Genomic DNA, 21938 nt, shown 5'->3' with positions numbered 1-21938 from the left:
AAATTTGTATTTGCTTAAGAATTCATCAAGAAATTAGTACTTATACACAAAGAATTTTGCAGCAAGTGTGAGAGCAAGTCACTTCATTCTTATCCCACCTACAGCAGCGCTACAATCCCATTTATCGATGGGGGAGTGGCAGCGGAAATCAGGCAGCGGCAGTGCCAGAGGAGCAGAGCTGCTGAACTCAGTTACTCTTCACCATCTAATTAGTTCTACTGACTGGTGCTCACTCTGCTGGCACACTCCAAGTTAGCAGCTGTTTAATCAGCTTGCCAAAATTGGGTCCTGAACCTCTCAAAACCTGCATTTGAGCAGGATACAATGCAAAGGTAATCATTTCTGTGCTAGCGCACATATCTGCCTTGTTTTGTTTGGATATTTTTCCATTTGCATATTTTCCCATTTAAAAATTCATATAGCAAGTTTGTAAGGACTGTTTCTGATCATGTTTCCTAGGTACACATAGGTATAAATCTTCATGCTGCAAATTAAGAATGCAACAACCAAGCTCTGATTATTCCCCAGACCTGGTCAAAGAAACCTGCACCAGCGTGGAACCTCTAGACAGGGAAGATGATCTCCATAAGGAAAATGCTGCTTGGTCTGAAAGCAGCAGCCCTGAAGATGTCTTCAGTTCCTCTGAGGTGCAGACAGTACCAGTTTTCATGGACACCACCTCGCCTCCTGGGGACTACATTCTCCAACAAGGTTACACAGAGTCTTCACTTCTGAGGCTTCCTGCAGAGGAGTGCAATGGGATCCACCATGCACCTTTCCAGTTCGACCGCCACGCTCGGGCCAGAATTTCCACTTCTCCAACTTTAAGGCGCCTCAGGATGGCCTCTGCCTCACAAGCACTGTCATTTCAGGACTGTTCTTACACAGCTCAGCTGGGAAATCAAAAGGAATACGCTGGCTCTCTCCACCACATTTGTAAGAGTCCGCCTCGGTGCGTTACAATTTCTTCATTATCACTGCCTTCTTGTGTCCATGCAAAATTATTGTCATCCAAAGCCAAGTCTGAGAGAACTACAGCAGTTCCAGAGTCTGACCTACTCAGATCAAAGCTTCCCAGCAAAGAGAATTCTCTCAGCAATGACAGTCCCAATGAGCCACCCAGAAACTCTTGGAGAGCCAACTCTGCTACGCTTCCTACGAGACTCCCCCGCCCGAGCCCTACATTTTGGGCAGGCATCCAGGTAAGAGGAACAGGAGGATGCAACCTCTTTTTTAGTCTTTCATATTCAGTGTCAGTCCATCATAAACCAATGCACAAACAAAACCCCAGTTCTTAACCTGGACTGCATGTTGGGTCGTGATCCTCTAATACAGCAGTCCAGCTTCTACACTTGACAGGAAGGGAGATTTTTCTTTCCAGATCAGTAAGAGACAGCAGCTCCAGCCTTTCCTCACGGTGACCAGGCTAGCTTAGTCCACTCCTGTACAGGGCCACTCTTTCCCATCTCTGCCCATTCACTCTGGTGGGCCAGGGTGGTGGATATGGAAGAATAAGACTAAGTAATTGATCCTGTTTAGGATTGGTTTTTAGAAGGCTATTTTCTTTCAGCCCTTTACTTTATCTCTTTAACCCTTCAGCAGGATTATTCCTAAGACAGGGAAGTTTCCTGTCTGTTTTACTGAATAGCATTACTAACCCTAATAAAACCAAGAATTAAGTTGGTTGAGTCAAATTCAAGGTCTGCTGCTACCAAAGGAAGAGGTACAATTCCCTTTATTTATTTCAGCTTACCTAGCTCTGCCACTCAGTGGCCCCCCTCCCTTTTTATGTCCAGCTCCATAAACAAAGAAGCAATTGTGCAATGTCCTCTGAAAAAAAAGAAACCCTGGCCCAGTGAGTGTCAGAATCAGTAAAGAGAAATAAGCAAGGGAGGAGCCAGCTCTGCATCTTTCAAGGGCAGGAAACTACAATTAAATTCTCCACAAGGACAAAAGGAGAGAATTTCTGTACAAGCTAGGTGTACTATGGATCTGCTCTCAAAGACCTTCCCCTGTGTGCAGAGGCACACATGCTCAGCTCTGTCCTTATGCAAAGCACCTACACACACATTTTCCTGAGGGTGGATGGTGTCAAATAGGTGTAGAGTTCTTCACTAGCCATTAGCTTTGCACTATAAACCAAAAGCTATTTTCCTCCTCCCGGCACCCCCTTCAAATATAGAAAACATTCTGGATATCAAATCAGTTCTCCTTGCTCCACAACAGTGAAATTAATTAGCCTACACCCAAGCCTATTACACTATTATTAGTACATTTCCCTTTACAAATAAGCTCCTTTTTCACAAAAAGTCAGATTGCTTTCTTGCTTTCTCACCAACTAACTAAGAATATTCACTTTCTTTCAGGAGAGTGGACTGCCCATGCAAAGGTATGCACATATTTATTTTATCTGATTCTAAGCTTGACTCTCCTACATTTTTAATGAATTTGTTTCACTCTAGGACAAAACTGAACATTGAGTCATGTATACATACCTCAACCTTAATTTGTAGATTTGCTAGGTGAAATGCTTGTCACCAGCTCACTAAACTTTCTAATGAGATTTTCTTTCAAAGGTGGCTCTCTCCCTAGCATGTTTAGCTACATTTCACACAATATTTCATCCGGATCATCGGGGAGCTTTGCACCTGGAACCAACTGCCAAAAGGTCTGGTCGCTTGGCTTAGCAGGGTCAAACTTCAGCTTGAGGAATGTGAAATATCTCATAATCTTGAGTGACATTCTTCAAAAGTTTGTAGAAGGGAAAAGGGAGCAAAGGAGGTAGGAGAACAGCTCAATATTGTTCTTATACATAAGCAAAGAAGATCTAGGACTGCTACTGGAGAGAGGGATTATTAATCCTACAAACTAAGAAGAGTACATAGAATACGTGGATTAATATGTGGATTTTACAAGTTAGGGCATTGTATACCATATACCTGTGCAGTGAATTGTGTCAAGGTCTTCTAAACAATTATCATAAAGTAAAAGTGCTATTAGAAATTATTTTTATTAAGATATGTTTCCTTAAGATGTTCAAATGTTTACAGAAGGGAAGTTTTATTTTCTCCCCACACAACAAGGAAGCAGTAGATAGTTCCTCTGTTAATACTGACCCCTCTCTCATTAATGGAGTAGTGCTCTCTTTACTGCATGGTCCCCTCAAGGATGTTTGAGACTGGGCAGTTTGGAGCAGACTGGTAAAGTCTAGGAGTCCTTACACAGTGCAGTTCACTAGAGGAGATTCAAGAGATGTGTGCATGCCTTTGAAATTACATGTTCACTGAAGAAGAGACCACCTGGATATTCTGAACTGGTGCAATTTCCAACCCACCCTTTAGCATTTTGAATTTACAATGGAGATGGAGAGAGAAGGGGAGGGAAACACCTTTTTTATCTGGACGTGAAAACAAGTTAATCTACACTTTTTGTGGGAAAAGTCTGGTCTGATCCAACTCAAACAAGGAATACATAAACATATCTCACTGTCAGCATGAAGATTTTTGTGATATGTAACCAACTTCAGGGGGGAAATTGAAGATACTGAAACCATCTACCAATGGTTTAATAGGAGAACACTGAACATTTAGTGTAGACACCTTCTCTTAGTGCTGTTTGCCTACAGTGGCTTCAGGAAGTAAATATATGCCAGCTAGGGTATTGGCTTTGGACTTCTATCCAGACACCTTTTAAAATCAAGAAACCACAACCCAAGGAAACAAACCAAGATTTTTCCATAGGAACCAGCTGGAAAAACTGTCAAAAGGTGGTTGGGATGATGTATTATGAATTCTATCTGGATAAATATTAGAATGTGCAAAAATGTATTTTAAAATTCACCAGTTTCTGCTTTAAACATTTTTGTCAAATCTAATTTGGTCCAAGGTCTGAGTTAAGCCTGTGCTCAGCTCCTCCTTCATTAAGATCATTAGTCTAACTTCTTAACAGCTAATCCCTTCTTATCACAGTCAGCAAAAACTGTTCACATGTCAGATTATTTTCTCCATCTAGAAGCACATTAGGGCAGTTGGCACCTCTTCTCCAAGACTGACTTGCATATTGTCCTGGGTAAAATCATGCCTTTGTCCTTCAGTTTTAATGAACATCTCTTCTCCACACTGCCAAGCTGTACTCTCAAAAAACATCTTTAATGCACTCATACTCATTTTGAACAGCCTTCTCCCACACAGTCCTCAGTCAAGAATGCCAGCACATCCCTGTCAGCATGGCAACTTGCTGAGCTGATGCTGTTTATAAAGAATCATCCAAAATAAATAAACAAAAAGGGCAAGAGGGGCAGCACAGATAGAAATACATGTGGTGGAGAGAAGGTGAGATGCCAAACCAACACTGCCATGAAAGAAAACATTGATAAAACAAAACCTCAAGTTTACTCTGATCTCCTTTTCTCCTTGCACTATTCAGCATTATCAGAGGCTGGGTGGAAAACTGCGCTGCACTATTTCCTACAGCAAATCAGCTAATGAAGAGCCTTCACAGTAACTGCCAAGACAGCTCATATTCAATGCCTTGAAGGAGCTGGGCTCATCTATCTTGAAATACTCCCATTCCTCTTTTAATGACTCACACAGCTGTAAAGTGTCACAGCATCACAGAATCACAGAGTGGGTAAGGTTGGGAAGGACCACAGTGGCTTCTCTGTTACAGCCTCTCTGCTCAAGCAGGGTCATCCTGGAGCACATTGCACAGAATGGCATCAATTACACTAAACCTAACTTCTCATGCAATCACAGAAATAGTTTACTTTTCGCAATAGGTCATGTTCCATGCTAACTTTTTGAATCAGGGCGTCCAAACACCCTCCCTGAGCAGCTTGGAAAAGAGTGTCACTGCCTGGCAATTTCCTCAGTACTGTGAGCACCCTACAATATTTACCTCAGTAAATATTATCTATAAATTATATTATAAAATTATAAATTATAAATTATATTATAAAATATATCCTCTGTTGCTTTTATTCACATCTAGTGGATAGTTCTTTAAGTAATATATCTGCTGTTTAAGTGAGGTGATCTGTATAGATGTCTGTTCCCCGGGATGGCTAGTCAGGCTAAGATTAGGGACATATAAACACACTTCCTGTGCCTTAGAAATAAATACAAACTCAGGATATTTATTTTGCCAGACCATGATCTGCTTCAATGTCTTTAATAATTTTCTATAACTTTCCCCATCTAAATCTATGACATAATCATGTTTAAAAAAAAAAAAAAGTGGATTTTAAGAATGGGGAGATATCATCTGTAATAATTCAAATGCCTGAGTTTGTCCCTAAAGCACCAGCATTTCTTTCATTCCATGACTGTAGTCCTCTGTCTCCAATAAGTGAAACAAACAAAAAATAAAGAAAAAGGCAAAGCCACAGAGTCTGAATGCATGAGAAGGTGCTAAGATATTTCAGACTTAAAACCTAGTAAATTTAACTACACAGAACTTTAGTAATTTAATTTCTCCAGGAAAAAAAAAAAAAAAAAAAAAACAAAAAAAAAAACCAAAAAATCCAAAACAAAACAAAACAAAACAAAAAAAAAAAAAAAAAAAAAAAAAAAAAAAAGGAAAACCAGCAGAAGCATAGACCAGGAAACCACAGATACCTGTCCTTCCATCTCTGAAGCAAGCCATTAAGCAGCCCAGGCCCATGGGATTGCAAAGGAAAATTGTAGACAGACACCTGAGTGGTCCTGCCATGCCCCCACATTTCACAGGCTCATGCACCTGTGCAAAGAGCTTGTTTAGCCATGTGTGTGCCTGAAGTTGAAGGCCTTTTTGATCCGGATAAATAATGTCATTTAATTCAGTTATAGTGACTCTGTGCTTCCATTATTAGTCTTCATAAGCCACTAGCCTGCAGCTTCAAATACATTGTGAAAATAGAAGTAGGCTAGATGCTTTAAAGATCAATAATACACTGGCAAAATTTTACTGTGAAGCCAACCTGAAGTAAACCTCCTGAATTTCCTGGTACAGTAATAACACCTTTGAGGATTATCCTTGTACTATATTGCAGCACCTGACTTATATAATAGCCTACCTGCCCAAAAGATTGCACCATGGAATCACTAGAGGGTTCAGTGGCATCTTAATACAATCATTACCAACACTGAAAAGTTGCATTGGGTAGCACTCAGTGCATGTCTCAGGGAGGCACTCCTGAGAGGAGCACTCCTCTCTCTCCCTTGCAGTGGTATGGGCTTGCAGACAGCCAGGGAACAGACCCCCCACCCATTAAAGCTCTCAACCACATACTGAGGGTCCAATTTCATGAGAAACCACAGAGTTTCATTGTAAACTCTAAAGCCAAATAAATAAATTCCATGTTCTCCATTCAGTAGGACTAGCAGAGAAACTTCCAAAGAACTCCTGCATTTCACACTGTAACCTCCTCAAGATGTAGTTTTTAAGCCCTTATATGTCCATGGCTCAAGTGTTGAACTCCTATGCCTGGCCCATCTGATAGACTGCAGACCTCTCTCGCTAGGAGCAGCTCTCATCTTGACCATTCAATTGCTTAGTTAAGGCAATTGCAAGCAGTGTCACTGTCAGGTCATAAAAAAGGCACACTCTCCTTGTCTTACCATACATATCAAATCCCAGTGCTCCACCTCAGAGCTCATCTGTCAGCTGATAAGCTGTCAAGTAACTATTCATGGACTTAAAGGAAAAAATATACCTGCCAGGTTTCACACCAAGTGTGGCAAGTGGCTAGAAATTCACAGTAAGATAACTGCCTAGACAAAAAAAGATCTCAGTACGAATCATGCTTAACTGGTCAAAAATAACATTCACAATAAGTGATGACTGAAAAACAGAATTTTTATAAATGTGCATGTACTTTGTGCCTCCTCCCTCAGCTACTGAATTACTGACCCTTTGAGCCCTAATGCAGCATTCATGTACTGGAGGCAGCACAGCAGCAGACAGCAGTTCCTCTGCAGCACATGCTAACACAATTCATTAGATATCAGTGTGATATTAACAAAATAGAAAAGGTTTTTAACATGCACCAACCAGTTTCTGTATGTGAATGCAAACAGCCTGTGGCACAAACATGCTGCTGGATACAGAATGCCTGTGCCACTTTTCTTCATGGATCTGGATTCTGGACAATGCTCTCCATTAGGAACAACAATAGTTGGAAAGATACATTTTTTGATCAGTAGGACCACTGAGTCATGTTACATTCAAAATATTTTAAATAGCAAGAAAAAAATGCCAGAAATACTTAGAAAGAAAATAGTACAAACTAGCCAAAAGGTTAAATAATTTTTTAAAACCCAACATTTTAACTGTGTCACTAGTGTGCTGTCTTTTCTTGAAATCACCTGAGCTACAGGAAGGTTAAAAGTAACAAGACACATGTCAGCTAAAAACAGTATTTAATTGCTCCATTAAATTCCACTGCCAAAACATAGATTCTAAAATCCTCATTCACTTTTTGTCTAACCTCAGGAGAAACCAGGAATTTTCAATATTTAAATGCTCTAACTGCTTATTATCTGAGGCAAGCCATGACCATAAGAACTTTGATCTCAGCAACAATGTGGAGTTTGAAACTCAAGTAGGTATTTGCTGTCACTGAAATTTTCTGCTCATTGTTCTTTCAGCACATGATGTCATAGCTGCTGTGCTTTGGTTTTTTAGCTGATTCCCCCCTGGCTCAGCAGGAGTTCCCTGCAGCCTCCATGGACAGAGATGACATTTGCTGTTGTTGTTGTGTCGCACAGACCAGCCGAGCGCAGGCGCAGCTCCCTGGTGGTGAGCCTGCCGGACCTTGAGGTGTTCCCTGGAGACCTGCTGGTGTCAGACAGTGCCATGGACTACCTGCCCTGCTCATCCCTCCTGCTCACTGCAGGTCAGACACAGCGGGGATTGCTCCTCCGAGCCCAGCAAAGCGGGACTGGAACATGTGTGCATGTGGCATGGGAGGGAGGATGATGTATGCAATATGCAATGAGAACATAAGGTGGTGCAGCCTCTGTGGGGGATCGTGTTACCCCACACCAAACTGACTTCATTGCCAGTTTTAAAATTCCTCTTTTCTATTTTCCCCCCTGCATTTTACTGTTGAATGCAAAAATCAAGTAGATGAGAAGGTAGGACACAGATCACATTGCTCCTCCAAGGCTAGAAGCTACCAGAGCTCAGGCCAGGATCTCCATCTGGAAGCAGCTGAGGTACAATTTCCTACCTCCACAGCTTCAAGCAGAGAGAAGAGCAGCCCATGCTGCCCTTTGCAGTGGTGTTCTGATCACAAGGGCAGCAAATCCAATTCATGGCCAGAGGTTGCTCACAAGATATTCCAAAACTGAAATGCAGACCTGCTAGCAATTTCCACAAATAGCTATTGTAGAATATAGTACGGTGTGATTGACGGAGATCCTGGTGGCCAGAGATCAAAAGTTTCTCAACAAGCAAGTTAGCTAAGGTCACAACCAGCATTTCCATGACAGCAGAGCCAGCCATTCTTAAACCTTCAAAATACAGAAACACAAAGTTTGGACTGTGATTCGCTGACACACCTGAAGATGGGTGCCACATAAAGAAAACCTTTGCAGATTTCTAGCTGGACACAGTAGGTCCTCACAAGTCACCAGTGCGCTCCTAAATCTACATCCCCAGCTTTCCCTGTGCCTCACCAAGGACCACAAATTACAAATTTGCCTCACTGTGCCAGCCCCATGACAGATCTGAGAATTAGGGCTCATAGGATTGTTTGTTTACTGGAGATTTAAATACCTGCATAACTCCAACTTATCATGATGAGAAGGCATAGACTAATTCTTGCTTTAAAACATCTTCAAATTTGCCTTGAGTTATGATGGTTTTCCCAGGTAAAGAATCACATAGGGATCACAGTGATCACCTGCAACAAGTAGGAGCATTCAGCACCATCCAGGATCCCACCACAGTCAGTCACAGTTCTTGCTGGGAGGAACCCAACAAGCTTATTGGGTTTTAAGTCTGGTGTACAAACTGCCTAAACTCAAGTATTAAATATGAGCCAAGTAGAGTATAGTCTATCAAGCTGCATATATAAAAATAGTTTTCTTTTTTATCTACTTGTTTCCTTACTGATAACACTTGTTTTGCCCATCAGAGTCCAAAAAATCAAGGTGGCCATTTGCCAAAAGAGGAGTCGTGAGTATTTTTTACCATTTTGTTTTTCCTTGCTCTGACTTGCCTTTTCCCACAACTAACCTGGGTACAAGTAGCTTCCTTACTTTCTTGCCCCTGGAGAAAGGCAGCCAGCAGGTGAGCTGAGCTCAGAGGTGTCTCAGCCCTCCCTGGGACTGCCTGCACATTAACCTGCAATGAAGACTGGGTGGCTCCAGTGCAGCCATTGCATGTGATGCGCATGAAAACAGTCAGAGCCACTGCTTCCCTTCCCAGTGGGTGGTGGCAGGAGAGGTGTCCTTGGCACAAGCACAACTCAGTGAATTTTTCCTTGTCTAACACAATTCCTTGTCTTTTCCATTTATGAAAACTTTTACTTACTAATATATCTGAATTTCCTTTCTGTGTACTGTTCAGCATTCAAAAAATTATATACAAGTGTCTTGACAACTTTTTCTCCCTAACCATGTAATTAAGAACAGCCCCTTCTCGGTACTTTTTGAATTTTATCAAAGCATAGTTTGTGCATACAGAACCAACGCAAGTACTCAGGTTTATATGTACAAGAACTCCCTCTCATTTGAGAGTAAGTTTCATAGCATTTGAAGGAGCATGACCTAAACCTGAGCATTCTTAAATTCAACAAAATATTTTAAATCTGCAATAAAAAACATCTGATATTTAGACAAAAGTGATTTCTAAGACTATTAAATGCCATAAAATTTAATTCATGAAGATTCATTTGCTGTTACACTGGGTTCAGTGTGCATATATGTTAACTGCATTATTTTTTCTGCCTCATTTCAATCTATCTTTCAAAATTAGGAGCTGAACTTAAACTCTAAGTTTCAAATATTATAATCAAACACATATTTCAAAATTGGCCTGAGTTCAGTGCCTAAAGTTCAGACAATGGAAATCCATGAAGTGGGAATATACTTCCAGAGAACACATAAAACTTAAGCAAACACCTTATAAGTCTCTGGCACAGAACTAAATTAGAGTTGATAAAGAATGCTTAAATTTTTTACAAGGCCTGAATAAACAAAGCATAAACAAAAGCTTTTTTTTATATATATCATGGTCCTTCACACAAACTCCTGCTGTTCTTTTAACTTTCTGAAATTTCACTTTACAGACACTACTCTGAAGGTGACCAAGGGACTTTTTTCCATATATAGCTCAAAAAATTAAAAATAAATAAACATGTATTTGTATACCTATGACAGGATTGCAACTATGAATCTGTTGTCCCCTATCTCTGACAGTTCTAAGGGAAGCAAAACATTTCATTTGTTCCATCTTCCAAGGGTAGCCCTTTGCCTGTTAACAATGTCTTACACATCCAAACCTGAGGCATTTGCACACCCCACCCACAGCTACAAAGAAATCTGCCATCACTGCCTTGTCTCTGTGTAGAAGAGCCTGGAAATACAGAGAAATCACTCATTTAAGGGCAATCCTTAAGGATTAGGGCAAGAGGGGTAAACTTCTTAACAGTCTTTAAAACACTGTATGAATCGGGGGGTTTCTTGTCATTCCACAGGGTAAAGACAAACAGAAGCTAGCATCTGATCTGGAAAGTTGTCTTTCTACTGTTAAGATCACAGGCTGCTGCACAGATGAGATTTTCTGCTTTAAGGTATCAAAATGTTCAGTATACTGTATCAAGGATACTCAAGGATGGAAGGAGCAATTCTGTGTTCTTTATAAGCTAACATTTTTCAGTTCATTAATCTGGATATGAGACCTTTCTGTCAAATTAATGCAGAAGTATATGGTATATTTTTGTCAAAATGACAAATAGAGGGGCAAGTGGGAAACTGAGGGTCAGTGTAGATTAGCAAGGGACCTCAAAATCACCTGGATTTTGCCAAGGATCCAGACTGCCCTAGATCAGGGAGGTATCCTCTTCAGAAAAACGTCTCAAGGCAACCCTCTCAGCAACACCTACAGGTGCTAGAAAAGCAGAGGAAAGAATCTACAGCATCAGAGAGATGCCAAATGGGACACAGCCACCCCATTGCTGTGTTCAGAGGCAGCCACATGCAGGTCAGTGCCAACACCAAGGTTTGGCTCCAGAAAAGGCACCAAAGCCTGTCTGCCAGACAAACAAGGCTTCTGGCCCCTAACCACATAACACCATCCCCTCTCTGACCAAACCTTTTGCTTCTCTCAGTAGGCTGTTCTGTGCAGGTCCCCATACAGAGCTGCTGAGGGCTTCTGCCAGTGCCTAATTTATATATGGACATCTGACTTTGGAGCAGGCCCATAATGTGGTCATGGCCACCACAATTTCCAAGTGACTAGAAAGACCAAGTCTTTTGTTACCTTGATTTTATCATCCAGAAAATAAGAAGATATCATCCACCCAAAAGCAGCACAACAGATCACATTCCTTAGCATTTGCAAGCTGCCCACTAATTGATACAACATACCTAAACATAAAGTATCACAATGTGTTGATTTCAAATTCAGAGTTTATATTGTAAGTATTTTAGAGGAGAATGGTGGGGTTTAAAATATTTTAATGGAACTTTTAAGCCTTCAGAATAAAAATAGCTAATACTGGTAGATGAAATTTACACAGTCAATAGGACATAGGTTCCTTTCATAATGCCTGAAGCAACAATTTTTTCTTTCTTCTTCAATCCATAGAGTAAATCTTGGCATGAATTTCTAAATGAGCAACAGACTGAGCAGAAAGATGTCAAGAGCCAGTTAGAAGTGAAAAAAGAAGCAGCAGTGTGGGAACTTTTCACAAGTGAATGCACTTACTTTCTGGATCATTTGCTGGTTCTCAAGATGGTAATGTCAGATTTCACTTTGCAAAAATAATGAAACATTATTTGTTCTGCTGTGATGGACACAAAGCCTCCTCAAACTTCTCATTAGAGGTCTGGGGGGGAATGACTTAAGCACCTGCTTTACCTCCCACCTTGCCTGCTCATCCTGTTTCCATAGCTCCCCTTTCTGACTTTATGATGTTATCTCTTTTAACATGACTTTTGAGTGATGCAATCCAATGCTTTGCAATTACCATCTGACTGCAGAGCCTTCCAGGATATTCAACTGATATTCCATTAGTCCTCTAGCAAACACTGCACTGAAGCCATGCTGCAAACACTTATTTCTGTACGGGACTATTCCAATTGCTAATGATTTTATTGTTAATAACATTATCGCTAATGTTATTGCAACATTATATTTAACTTCATATAGATCTGGGGCTAGATTATCATGACTGGAGCATGAAAACCTCAGAATTCAGCAGACCTGTAATTTAATATTACATGAAAACAAGTATATTGAAAACAACTCCACTCCCAAAAACTCTGTCTTACCTCCAATCCAGTGAATTTTAAGAGCTTGAAATATGGACAGCAATATTACAGACTGTTACAAGAATAGCTGCACTATTTATATTCACCACACACCAAAAGTTAATGTACCCATTCAAAAGGAGGGAAGCTTCCACAAACATTTTCTTTTAATGTTTCTCATACTTGGCACAGACAATTCCTGATTTCTTATTAAGTCGAAGAAAAAACATTTGTAAAACATTTTCCATGTTACTGGCAAATTATCCTGAACAGTACAAGAACTACTGCAAAGTAAAGGAAATAAATAGAGGAGTGGGCTGAATTCCTCCTTGGTGGGGCAGAACAGGAAGGGACAGAAAACGGGATAGCAGGACCAGCTATTGGTTCAAGGCAGGAGAAGAGCATCCTTCTTTCCATACACTTTGTTTAGAAACCTGAAAAGTTTAAAAAGTTGTGAATACTGGGAAGAATGATGGTAACAGCAGGCATGCAAGCTCCTTGTAAGTCTGATGCAGGAGCCCACAGAGAAGCCTCAGCCAGCCCTGCATGGCCCATGAATGATGAACTGTTCAGTCCATGCCACCTTCCCAAACTCTCCTGCTAAACAAAGAACCCATTGCATTTGGGTAACCAGTTTCAAAGATACCTGGTTACCCCCAAGTACAGAAATATTCCTTTGATTTTAATGAATCTCCACAGGGAGCTTTTAGACCACCATAAATCCACTTTAAGCTCTCAGGACAACCAGGTCATGGTAACTGAAGAATTACACAAGGCTAAACAAACACTCTCACTAGTTATTCAGTCTTGGCACCTGGCTGACAGGTTTTTTCATTAGGCTTTATACACATAAACAAAAAAAAATCTACTCGTTAACCTATAAATTTTAAGACTTTTTCAGATTTAGGTCAGATTCAGTACAGCTCAATCAGCTTAAAAAATGTAAAATCTTAAACAGCCAATAAATACACACGCAGTATTCACTGAATACAGGCTAATAAAACAATCCAAAGAGATTAAAAATCTCCACAGGACTGCTACTTACCTTAATCCAAGAATATCTTTTTTCCTCATAGTAACTCTAAACAATTTAGATAGCAGCAGTTGCATGGGGTAGGAAGGAGAGCATTGAGAAAGGTCAGAGAAATCTGTAACTGTGACTCTGATGTTACTGAGTCCTTCACACAGGGATCTGCAGGGGGCTCATTTGCCCCTCTGCTGCCCAAGGGCACAGCAGGGACACAGCTGCCTCCATGGTAACCACAGAGAAACCCCAGAGACACCATTCATACCCTCTTCTGCACAAAACCCAATATTTAACCTTCAGCCAGATCAGGAAACTTTTCTCACAATGCCATCTTCTGCCCTCCCTAAATCAAATAATCCTTTCATTAATTTGAGTTAAAATATTATTTTCAGAATGGAATAAAAAATTATTTAATTGGCACAAACAGTAATTAACATGGATTTGTTTTGATTTTAAAGATATTTATGAACACTCTAAAATACCTCCAGAGTAATGAATTTCTCTTGGATGTGGATTTGTGGAGACTTTTTGCAAACTTAGAGGAGTTAAACAAGGTGAGTAGAAAAAGAGAACTGTTACTTAGATCAGAAATCAATCAGCCCAGTAAAATAATACAACAAACCAAAAGCTTCTATTTAGTTTCAATGCTCACATCTGGAACTTTGTTCAAACAATCCACCTTTTCCTCTTTTCTATGTGGTATATCAGTGAGAGTCAAATACCACAAGTGCAAATCATCCTCTTGTATCTCCGGCCAAAGATACATGGCATTTTAAACATGGGGGAGAGCTCATTTGGCAGTTGTTCCTGAAGCAAACACAAGTTTGAGACTAATTCTCATAAGCAGCAACCTTTTAAAAGAGATGAAGAGAAACTACCCAATCCCTACACCAAAACAGAAAGCATGGCAAAATAATTACATAACAAGGCCTCTTTTGCAAGCAGATGGGCACAAAGACTTTGCTGTCTATTATGCCACTCCAAAAGAGCAAGTTAAAACAAAATGCTGATCCCCTCTCTCCAGCTGAGGTTTCCCTTGGCACGTGTGTAAGGATCTCTCCCATGTTCATGTGCTACTTACTCTGCACTGTCCAGGAGGAGGGAGGCCACAGGGCTTGGCTGTGATGTGCTCCAGCTCTTTGCTGCTTTTGGCCAGTTGCTGGGAGACCATTTTCAGCTCCTGAAAGTTAAGAACCCCTAAGTCAAACATAGCTTTTACATTACTTTGGAAACAAAACAATTTTTCTTAGCTTGAGGGCCCTTTTACAGGACACCTCACCCTTCACTGGAAAGAGAACTTTGGAAAGAACTCTGCCACTGCCTTAATTGAAAAACTACTCACAATCAAATCACATGCCCTAAATCAGCTGCTGGGTTCCATTTATTTCACTTAATGTAATTCCCTTGCCTTAGTACTGAATCTCTCCTTTTTTAGCCAAAACAAGAAAACTGGGAAAGGTCTTCAAAGCAGGGACAATTAGCCAGAACTCAAACACGTGAGCAAGGTACTGCTGCTCAGTCACAGACCTCACACCTGGTGAGCTGCTGAATGGCCAATCAGTAGGTTTGGAGATACAAGGAAAAAGATTTTTAGCTGACAGGTTTCACCTTTGGCTCACTGTGATTAAGCCTGTACATGTAGATAACTGCCATAGTTCAGCAGATGTGTGGCTGTTGATTGCCTTGCTCTTGTTCAAGGAAGAGAGTGGGATATATCACTGTGTTTCACTTAGCTTTGAGCTTGGCTGGAGCTTGGTCATGTCTTGAGAGAATTATCTTAAAGAAATTACCTGCTTTAATTTCTAATTTTGTTTTCCTTATTGATGAGGATAATAAATGACCATCTGTTATGCATACTTTAAATAAATGATTAAACATAGGAGAATGAAGCTGCTCTCAATGCCTTTGGTGCCTTTTTTTTTACAGCATGCATATCCTCTTGACAGCAGGCTGAATCCATGAAAAAATGCATGCTTTAAAATTGTAAAGGTCAAAATTAAAGAATGAGCATCATCCTATAAGCATCCTTGTCCCCATAAATCACCAAACAAAGCAGTCTGCAGCTACTACAGTCTTTAGCAGTATCCCAGCAGATTGAGGTCCCTGTCTGGCCTAACATTTGGCCAACAGCTTAGCCCAGTCATGAATTTGTGTGAGAACTGTGTGAATAGTGAAACTTGTGTGTTCAGGATGAAGGTGTGGGCTTAGGAGCAGGCTTGCAGCCCCATCTGACTGATAAGGTAGCCATTTTGAAATCCGTATAAACATGTAAAATTAACTTATGGGGAATATGAGTTTATTTCATTCAATTGAAGGTGAAGGAAGTATCTATAAAATACTATAAAAACTCACATATTTGAAATCATGATGGTGTCGTCCTCATGGACTGTGAAGGCTTCCTTAACTGTCACAGCTCTGTCACACGCACCATCACTGTTTTCCAGCAGATGCCATTCACCCACTGTCATTTTTATGTCAATCCGTGTTAAATACAGCTGCTACCCTAAAACAAATTTAATGGACTAACTAATCTTGTTTCAAAGCTTCTGTCATCAGGCATTTTCACAAAATAAGTGGGTCTTTATATAGATTTTTCTTAGCTTCTGACTAGTTCAAGCATTCTGGGCATAATTCTGAAGACATTCTGGCAATGGTAGAGATAGGTATTGGCACCCATTAAGCTTGGAGCATTTAGAGAGACCAGGGATGGAAAATAAAGCTGCTTAATCTTAACTTCAGATCACTGATGCTAATTTATCTTTATTTTCTTCCCCTTACTTAGATAAGTCTCAGTTTTCTGAAAACATTTTTTGAAACTGTGAAGAAGCACATCAGCAAGTCAGACTCTCCTATGGATTTCAGCTCCGTACTCAGAATGGTAACATAATTAGAAGTATTCTTGCTTTTAATACAAGCAACAGACCATTTATCAGGGCATACATATCACATACATGTCACAGCTCCAGAGCAATCAGGTCTGTCCAGCCCATGCCATCTGTCACCAGCAGTTTGGTCTCAGCCTCAGGTTGTTCCTATTAGAAGGATGTTTATATTTCTATTCATTGGCATATTTGAAGCAGTCATGGAAAGGTGCTCTGTATGTGGAATCAAGTGTGGAAAGATTTTCCCTTCCTGGAGAACAGCAGCCCAGACTCTGAGGAGATTTTTCCATTGTCAGAGGCAAGCTTCCCACCCTGTGGAAGATGTTTCCTGGAAACCAGACCCCAGCCCCATCACTGCCTCCTTCCACTCCTTCACACCAATCCTCCTTTACTCCACTGACCAGACCCACAAGTGTTCATAATTGCTTAATTAAGAGCTCATTGACACTGAAATTACACTTTGGCCTGTGTCTGTTAAGCAAGAGAGAGATGCAGCCACAGCTGTCCTGCCACTGCCAAGCCCTGCCTACCCTGCAACCCTCTTGGTCAGTCTGTGTGAGAAACAAGGCATTTGTCTGAACAGCAGTCTGCAGGAGCTCTAATTCCTGCTCAACTTCCCAATGCCTGTAAAGCTGGAAATATTAGTCAAGATAGAAAATCAATTGATTGACAGAACCTTCCCTAGCAGTAGAGGCCATTAGAAAACTTCTGGGAAATACCAGAAGACCCTGCCTCAGTGTTAAGATTTTTAATGGAGTCATTCAGGCTAGAGCTTGGTTTCTTGCCCCTGTGAGCTCTGACTCCAGGAGCTCTTATTGATAATGTTTGTGTAGACAGACAAAATCCCAGACAAAGCTGCATTTCATCATGCATGACATTCAACATCTCCAATGTAAATGAGGCTATCCTGTTATTTAGAAATAACATGCTCAGATATGATGCCATGCTACGTGAAGTCATCAAAGCTGTTTCAGAAAAAATGGGTTTCATTTTCAACTTCCATATGAATTTCACATCATTTATTTCTAATGAGAACAAAGTCTAAGATTGTGTCACACCTCTGTAGATCTGTTAAAACTGTAGTCCTATACATTACTAAAGCATTGTTGTGGCATTTTTACTACTTTACAGTTTTATTGCTGTTTAAACTGCCCTTTACTTTTTTAATTCCCTCTTTTCCCATTTTCCTAGGTACAGGGAAATCTCATATAAAATGCACATTACAACCCCAAAACTCCTGTTTCTCCCTTTGTCATTTTTCTTGATAAATTTCCAAACCTTTTCTGCAGTTTTTTCAGGGTGACCTCTGTCAGACACACCAGATTTATTGCCTTAATTATACCTCTGCTGTCTTCTACTTGGAAAAGCTGAGACAGAGAGAAGATTTTGGCATCTACCTGAAGGTAAAGTGATGGTTTTATTGTTACTGCTGTTCGTGTTGTTGTTGTCTTCAGCCTTCCTACCTTATGACAGGATGTTAACAGCAAACTAGGAACGTTTATTAGAATCAAAACTGTGTAGACAGCATTTCACATGGATTTTTTTGAACTGCAGAGCCTATCACTGATTGGAAGTCACCCTTCTGAGTGTATGTTCACCTGCATGTGTGAAAGTCCCTACCTGTAATTTAGAACAGATAAGGGGGGAAGAGCTGGGCTGCCTTTTTGCAGGCAGAAAATACAAACTACTAGCCTCTTCCATGTGTTTTGCACGTAATCTCTTGACTCAATCACCTCCACCTTAACAAAGTGAAATGGTTACAAGAAAAAAAACTAACACAAAAATCAATTTCAAATGTCTTACTTTGGCAAAAGATCTGTAAGGGAGAATTTACCTCCCTCTAGGGTTGGAAAGAGCAATCACTGGACTCTTTATCAAGTTGCAGCACTACAACAGGTTTTGTCTTTGCTGACACCAGCAGTGCAGGGGTGGGGATCTCAGGCTCTGCTCTTTCTGGCATCACTAGCAGACCAGTGTGTCCTGTAAATACTTAAGATTAATCTTCAATATTACAGGTTTAGAAAGAGAAACCTCAAGTAGTGGGCTTTTGTCACAGGCAGCCCAAAACTGGAAGGATATCTTTTTATGGCAGGCAAGTTCTGCAGCTTGGGCCTTGAGGTTTCACATTGCATACATTCACATACAGGAAAAATGTTCCCCGCTGGCAAGTAGCAGTGACTCCAAAATATAAGGTGGCTTTCAAACCTAACTCAGGTTAATTTTCTCAGGAAGATCTGAGAAAATTAAAACAGCAGATAAATAAGAGCCTTACCGGATATGACAGCATAGCCACAGCATCTGGAATTTAGCAGCAATGCAGAAACTGAATCTGGAGGGGCAATGCAACTTCCCCTGTGGAGAGCTGTCCTTGGCTTGGCTGGGATACTGTTAATTTTGTTCCTAGTAGCTGGTGCAATGTTGTGGTTTGCATTTAAGATGAGAGTAATCCTGATAACACACTGATGCTTACTTGTTGCTAGGCAGTTTGCATTAAATCAAGGACTTTTCTGTCTCTCACCACCACCAGCAAGGACTCTGGTGGGCACAAGAAGTTGGGAGGGGACACAGCCACAGCAGGTGACCCCAAGTGACCCAAGGGGTATTCCACACCATATGGTGTCGTGCTCAGTACATAAACTAGAGGGAAAGCTGGCTGGAGGGGCCTCTGCCCTGGGACTGGCTGGGCATGGACCAGTGGGTAGTGAGCATTGTGCACCACTTGATTTGTATATTTATTTTATATATATTATATATATTTATTATTATATTTAGATATATATTATATATTATTATATATTTATTATTATATTTATATATTATTTATTATTTATAATATATTTATTATTATATTTATATATATAATTTTTTTTTTTCCCCTTCTGTTTCCATTCTATTAAACTGCCTTTATCTCAAACAAAAACTTTATTTTTTATTTCCCATTTCTCTTCCCCATCCCACAGGAAGGAGTGAAGAGTGAATGAGTGGCTGTGTGGTTTAGATACTTGCTGGGTTAAACTATGACAAGAAACTTCATAGTGCCCTTGTTCTCACTGAGAAACTCATCTTTCATTAGTCCCTGTCTCGTTACAATCAGCTAATGATGCAGAAAACTGTTTGCTACCTCCTAGCCAGAAGGAAGCTGAAGCCTAAGGCACATTTTCCTTGTCTTCAGCAGTGGTGTGAACAAAATGAACAGTGCAAGAGGTTGCATCTGCCAGAGCTGCTGGTTGCTCCTCTGCATCGACTGACGCGGTATCCCCTCCTCCTCAACAACATCTGGAAGAGGAGCACTGATGAAACAGAGAAAAGTTTTATCCAGTCACTTAAAGAGAAGGTGGAAAAGTCTATAAGTAAGTAACAAAGGTTAGAAGTCAAGTATGCAGTTAGAAATTAGGAAGTTACATGGCTTTTTTGTGCCTGTCCTTTGAAGCATGAATTGGTAAAGTGTCTCTGCAGAAAAGCAGCAAGGATGTGTGTACCTTCCTACAATCCTGACCCTCATTCTGTAGGGAATGATTTGGGCCACCTTGTGCTGTCAAAGCCTCTCTGAGCAATGTCACAGGACTCCCAAATCAGTGACTCACCTCTATTTTCTTAGAATCATCTGCAGTGACAGGCAAAAAATTAAAAGCAGATCTCAAATTGGACCATATCAAGAAAGATCCCAAACAAAGAAGTCTTTTAGTTGGATTTATGTCTAAGGAGGATTTTTTTAGGGCTGATCCTTAATAGGATAAATTTTCTCTCACAAGGGGAATATTATGTCCATGACCTTTCACTAATGACAGGTCCTACTATGTAAAGTTGTCTCAGCTACAGATTATTAATTATTGCATAAAACAAGAGGCTGGTTCAGATATTAATTTTTTTCCTGAATTTTTTAAAATATATAATATCTCTATATTTAACATATATAAGGACAGCAGTTTTAGGTGTGGCCCCAAAAGACCATGAGATGTGTGGAGAGTATTACTGGCAGAATAAAGAGGTCCTTCCAGAAATTAGACACCTCTGGATGAAGGAAACCAAAGATAGAAGGGTGACCCATCTTTACTCACAGACACCTGACAAGTTTTGATCAGTGAACCAGTAACATAATAAACAGTTGTAGTCTAAGCACTCCCCTTCTGGTGGGGAGGTATGTGAAAACCATTATCTGAAACCATTATCTGCAATATCACTCCACCCAAAGACTTGAAATTTCAGTTGCAGGTCCATTAAAGTTTTGCCCATAATGGCTTTGAATCAGCAAAGACACAGTCCCCATTTTTCACATTTTGAGGGACCCCCACGTCAATCACTTCTGGCAACACTTCCTCTGAAATTAATTCTCATTAATTTCAACAGTCTTTTTATCAGGCTCTATATAATGAAAAATATTTTTCTCTCACTATACCAGACAGTTTAGGATGACAGAACTTATTTTGAAGACATTTTTAAGATTACAGTTTAATTAAGTTTTATATGATTTCCTGTTCCCCAGACAGATTAGTAAACACAATTTTTTCATTTAGCAGTGAATTTAAGCATCTTTGAATGCATGAATTTAAATTCTGTACTTGCTGATCTAAGTAGAGTTTAGGCATTTTTTACAATGAGATCAAGATTTCATCTGGGGCCTCACATGTGAGGTACTTCAGCTTTCACAGGAGAAAATTGGTATTCAGCATCTTCTAGAAACAGGACTGCTTTTGCCAGCCCTGGGAGTAACTGGTGTTTCACACATTTCAGGGGATCTGGAAGGAAAAGTCAAGTGGTTGGATAACTTTCAGAAGTTCAGGCAGCTGCAAGAGGTCATAATTTGGCCTCAGGTCTGGGATCGTGACAAAAGGTTCTTTGTTCCAGAGGTAAGCAGATTTTAAAAGAGGTTTGGGTTTTTTTCTAGAGGAGGGTTTAGTTTCCTGTCTGGCTTCCTAGTGTGATCTACAGCTGGCTGGTTGTCTGTATTCTAGCTAGTGGGGATGGCTCTGCTCTAACAGGGGCAGCTGCAGCCTGGGCACTGAGTGCTGTAGCTGAACACACACAGTGCCTTGGATGGCAGCATGGGTTGCTCTCCACATCCAGGAGAGGGCAATGATACAGTCCAGGGGGACTCTACCATATTTGCTTTTAGGGGACAGAAGGAAATGGGATAGATGTAAGTATTACCAGTATTCAATAAAGTAGAAATGATTTGCCTCTTTCACTTCTCAAGCTGAGCCAAAGAACTTCCCATTTACACTTAAAATGCATTACAAAAAAATCACACAGCATACCTGGGTGTGCACATTTTTGCCGTACCTACCCAGACAGATTTTAAGCAGCACTATCGTAACATCATCAAGTGGGCCCCACCTCAAGGATTATGTCTGTTCACATACAGGGCTGCAAACACCATTAAACTCAATTTGGAAAAGTAAATCCCAGCTTAACATTTCAAAAGCATAAAGACATTTAAGCAATAGCACTGCTGAAGAAACACAGGCATGCTCAGTTATCAGCTGTGTGATGTACTTAGCCTGAGGTAAGAACACACAAATGCTCATTTTGTTTAGCTGCTGGTTGCTTCCCTGTTCATCATCCATTATGCAT

The 21938-nt window shown here is 40.4% G+C and overlaps 1 protein-coding gene across 1 annotated transcript in view; it reads left to right on the top strand.

Moving 5' to 3' along the window:
• The first annotated feature begins 497 nt into the window (after positions 1–497).
• The window catches only part of PLEKHG7 (pleckstrin homology and RhoGEF domain containing G7), a 29149-nt gene continuing 7708 nt past the window's right edge, over positions 498–21938 (top strand). Inside the window, exons 1-10 of the mRNA XM_058805941.1 lie at positions 498–952; positions 7746–7873; positions 9119–9159; positions 10682–10777; positions 11794–11943; positions 13944–14039; positions 16268–16363; positions 17657–17770; positions 19543–19717; positions 21099–21214. Coding sequence (XP_058661924.1) covers positions 498–952; positions 7746–7873; positions 9119–9159; positions 10682–10777; positions 11794–11943; positions 13944–14039; positions 16268–16363; positions 17657–17770; positions 19543–19717; positions 21099–21214 — 1467 coding nt within the window. The remainder of the gene's footprint in view (positions 953–7745; positions 7874–9118; positions 9160–10681; positions 10778–11793; positions 11944–13943; positions 14040–16267; positions 16364–17656; positions 17771–19542; positions 19718–21098; positions 21215–21938) is intronic.

The sequence above is a fragment of the Ammospiza caudacuta genome, chromosome 5 (assembly GCF_027887145.1).
Source record: "Ammospiza caudacuta isolate bAmmCau1 chromosome 5, bAmmCau1.pri, whole genome shotgun sequence".
Taxonomy (NCBI): Eukaryota; Metazoa; Chordata; class Aves; order Passeriformes; family Passerellidae; genus Ammospiza; species Ammospiza caudacuta.
The sequence above is the reverse complement of the archived record's forward strand: the minus strand, read 5'-3'. Positions and strand labels throughout refer to the sequence as shown.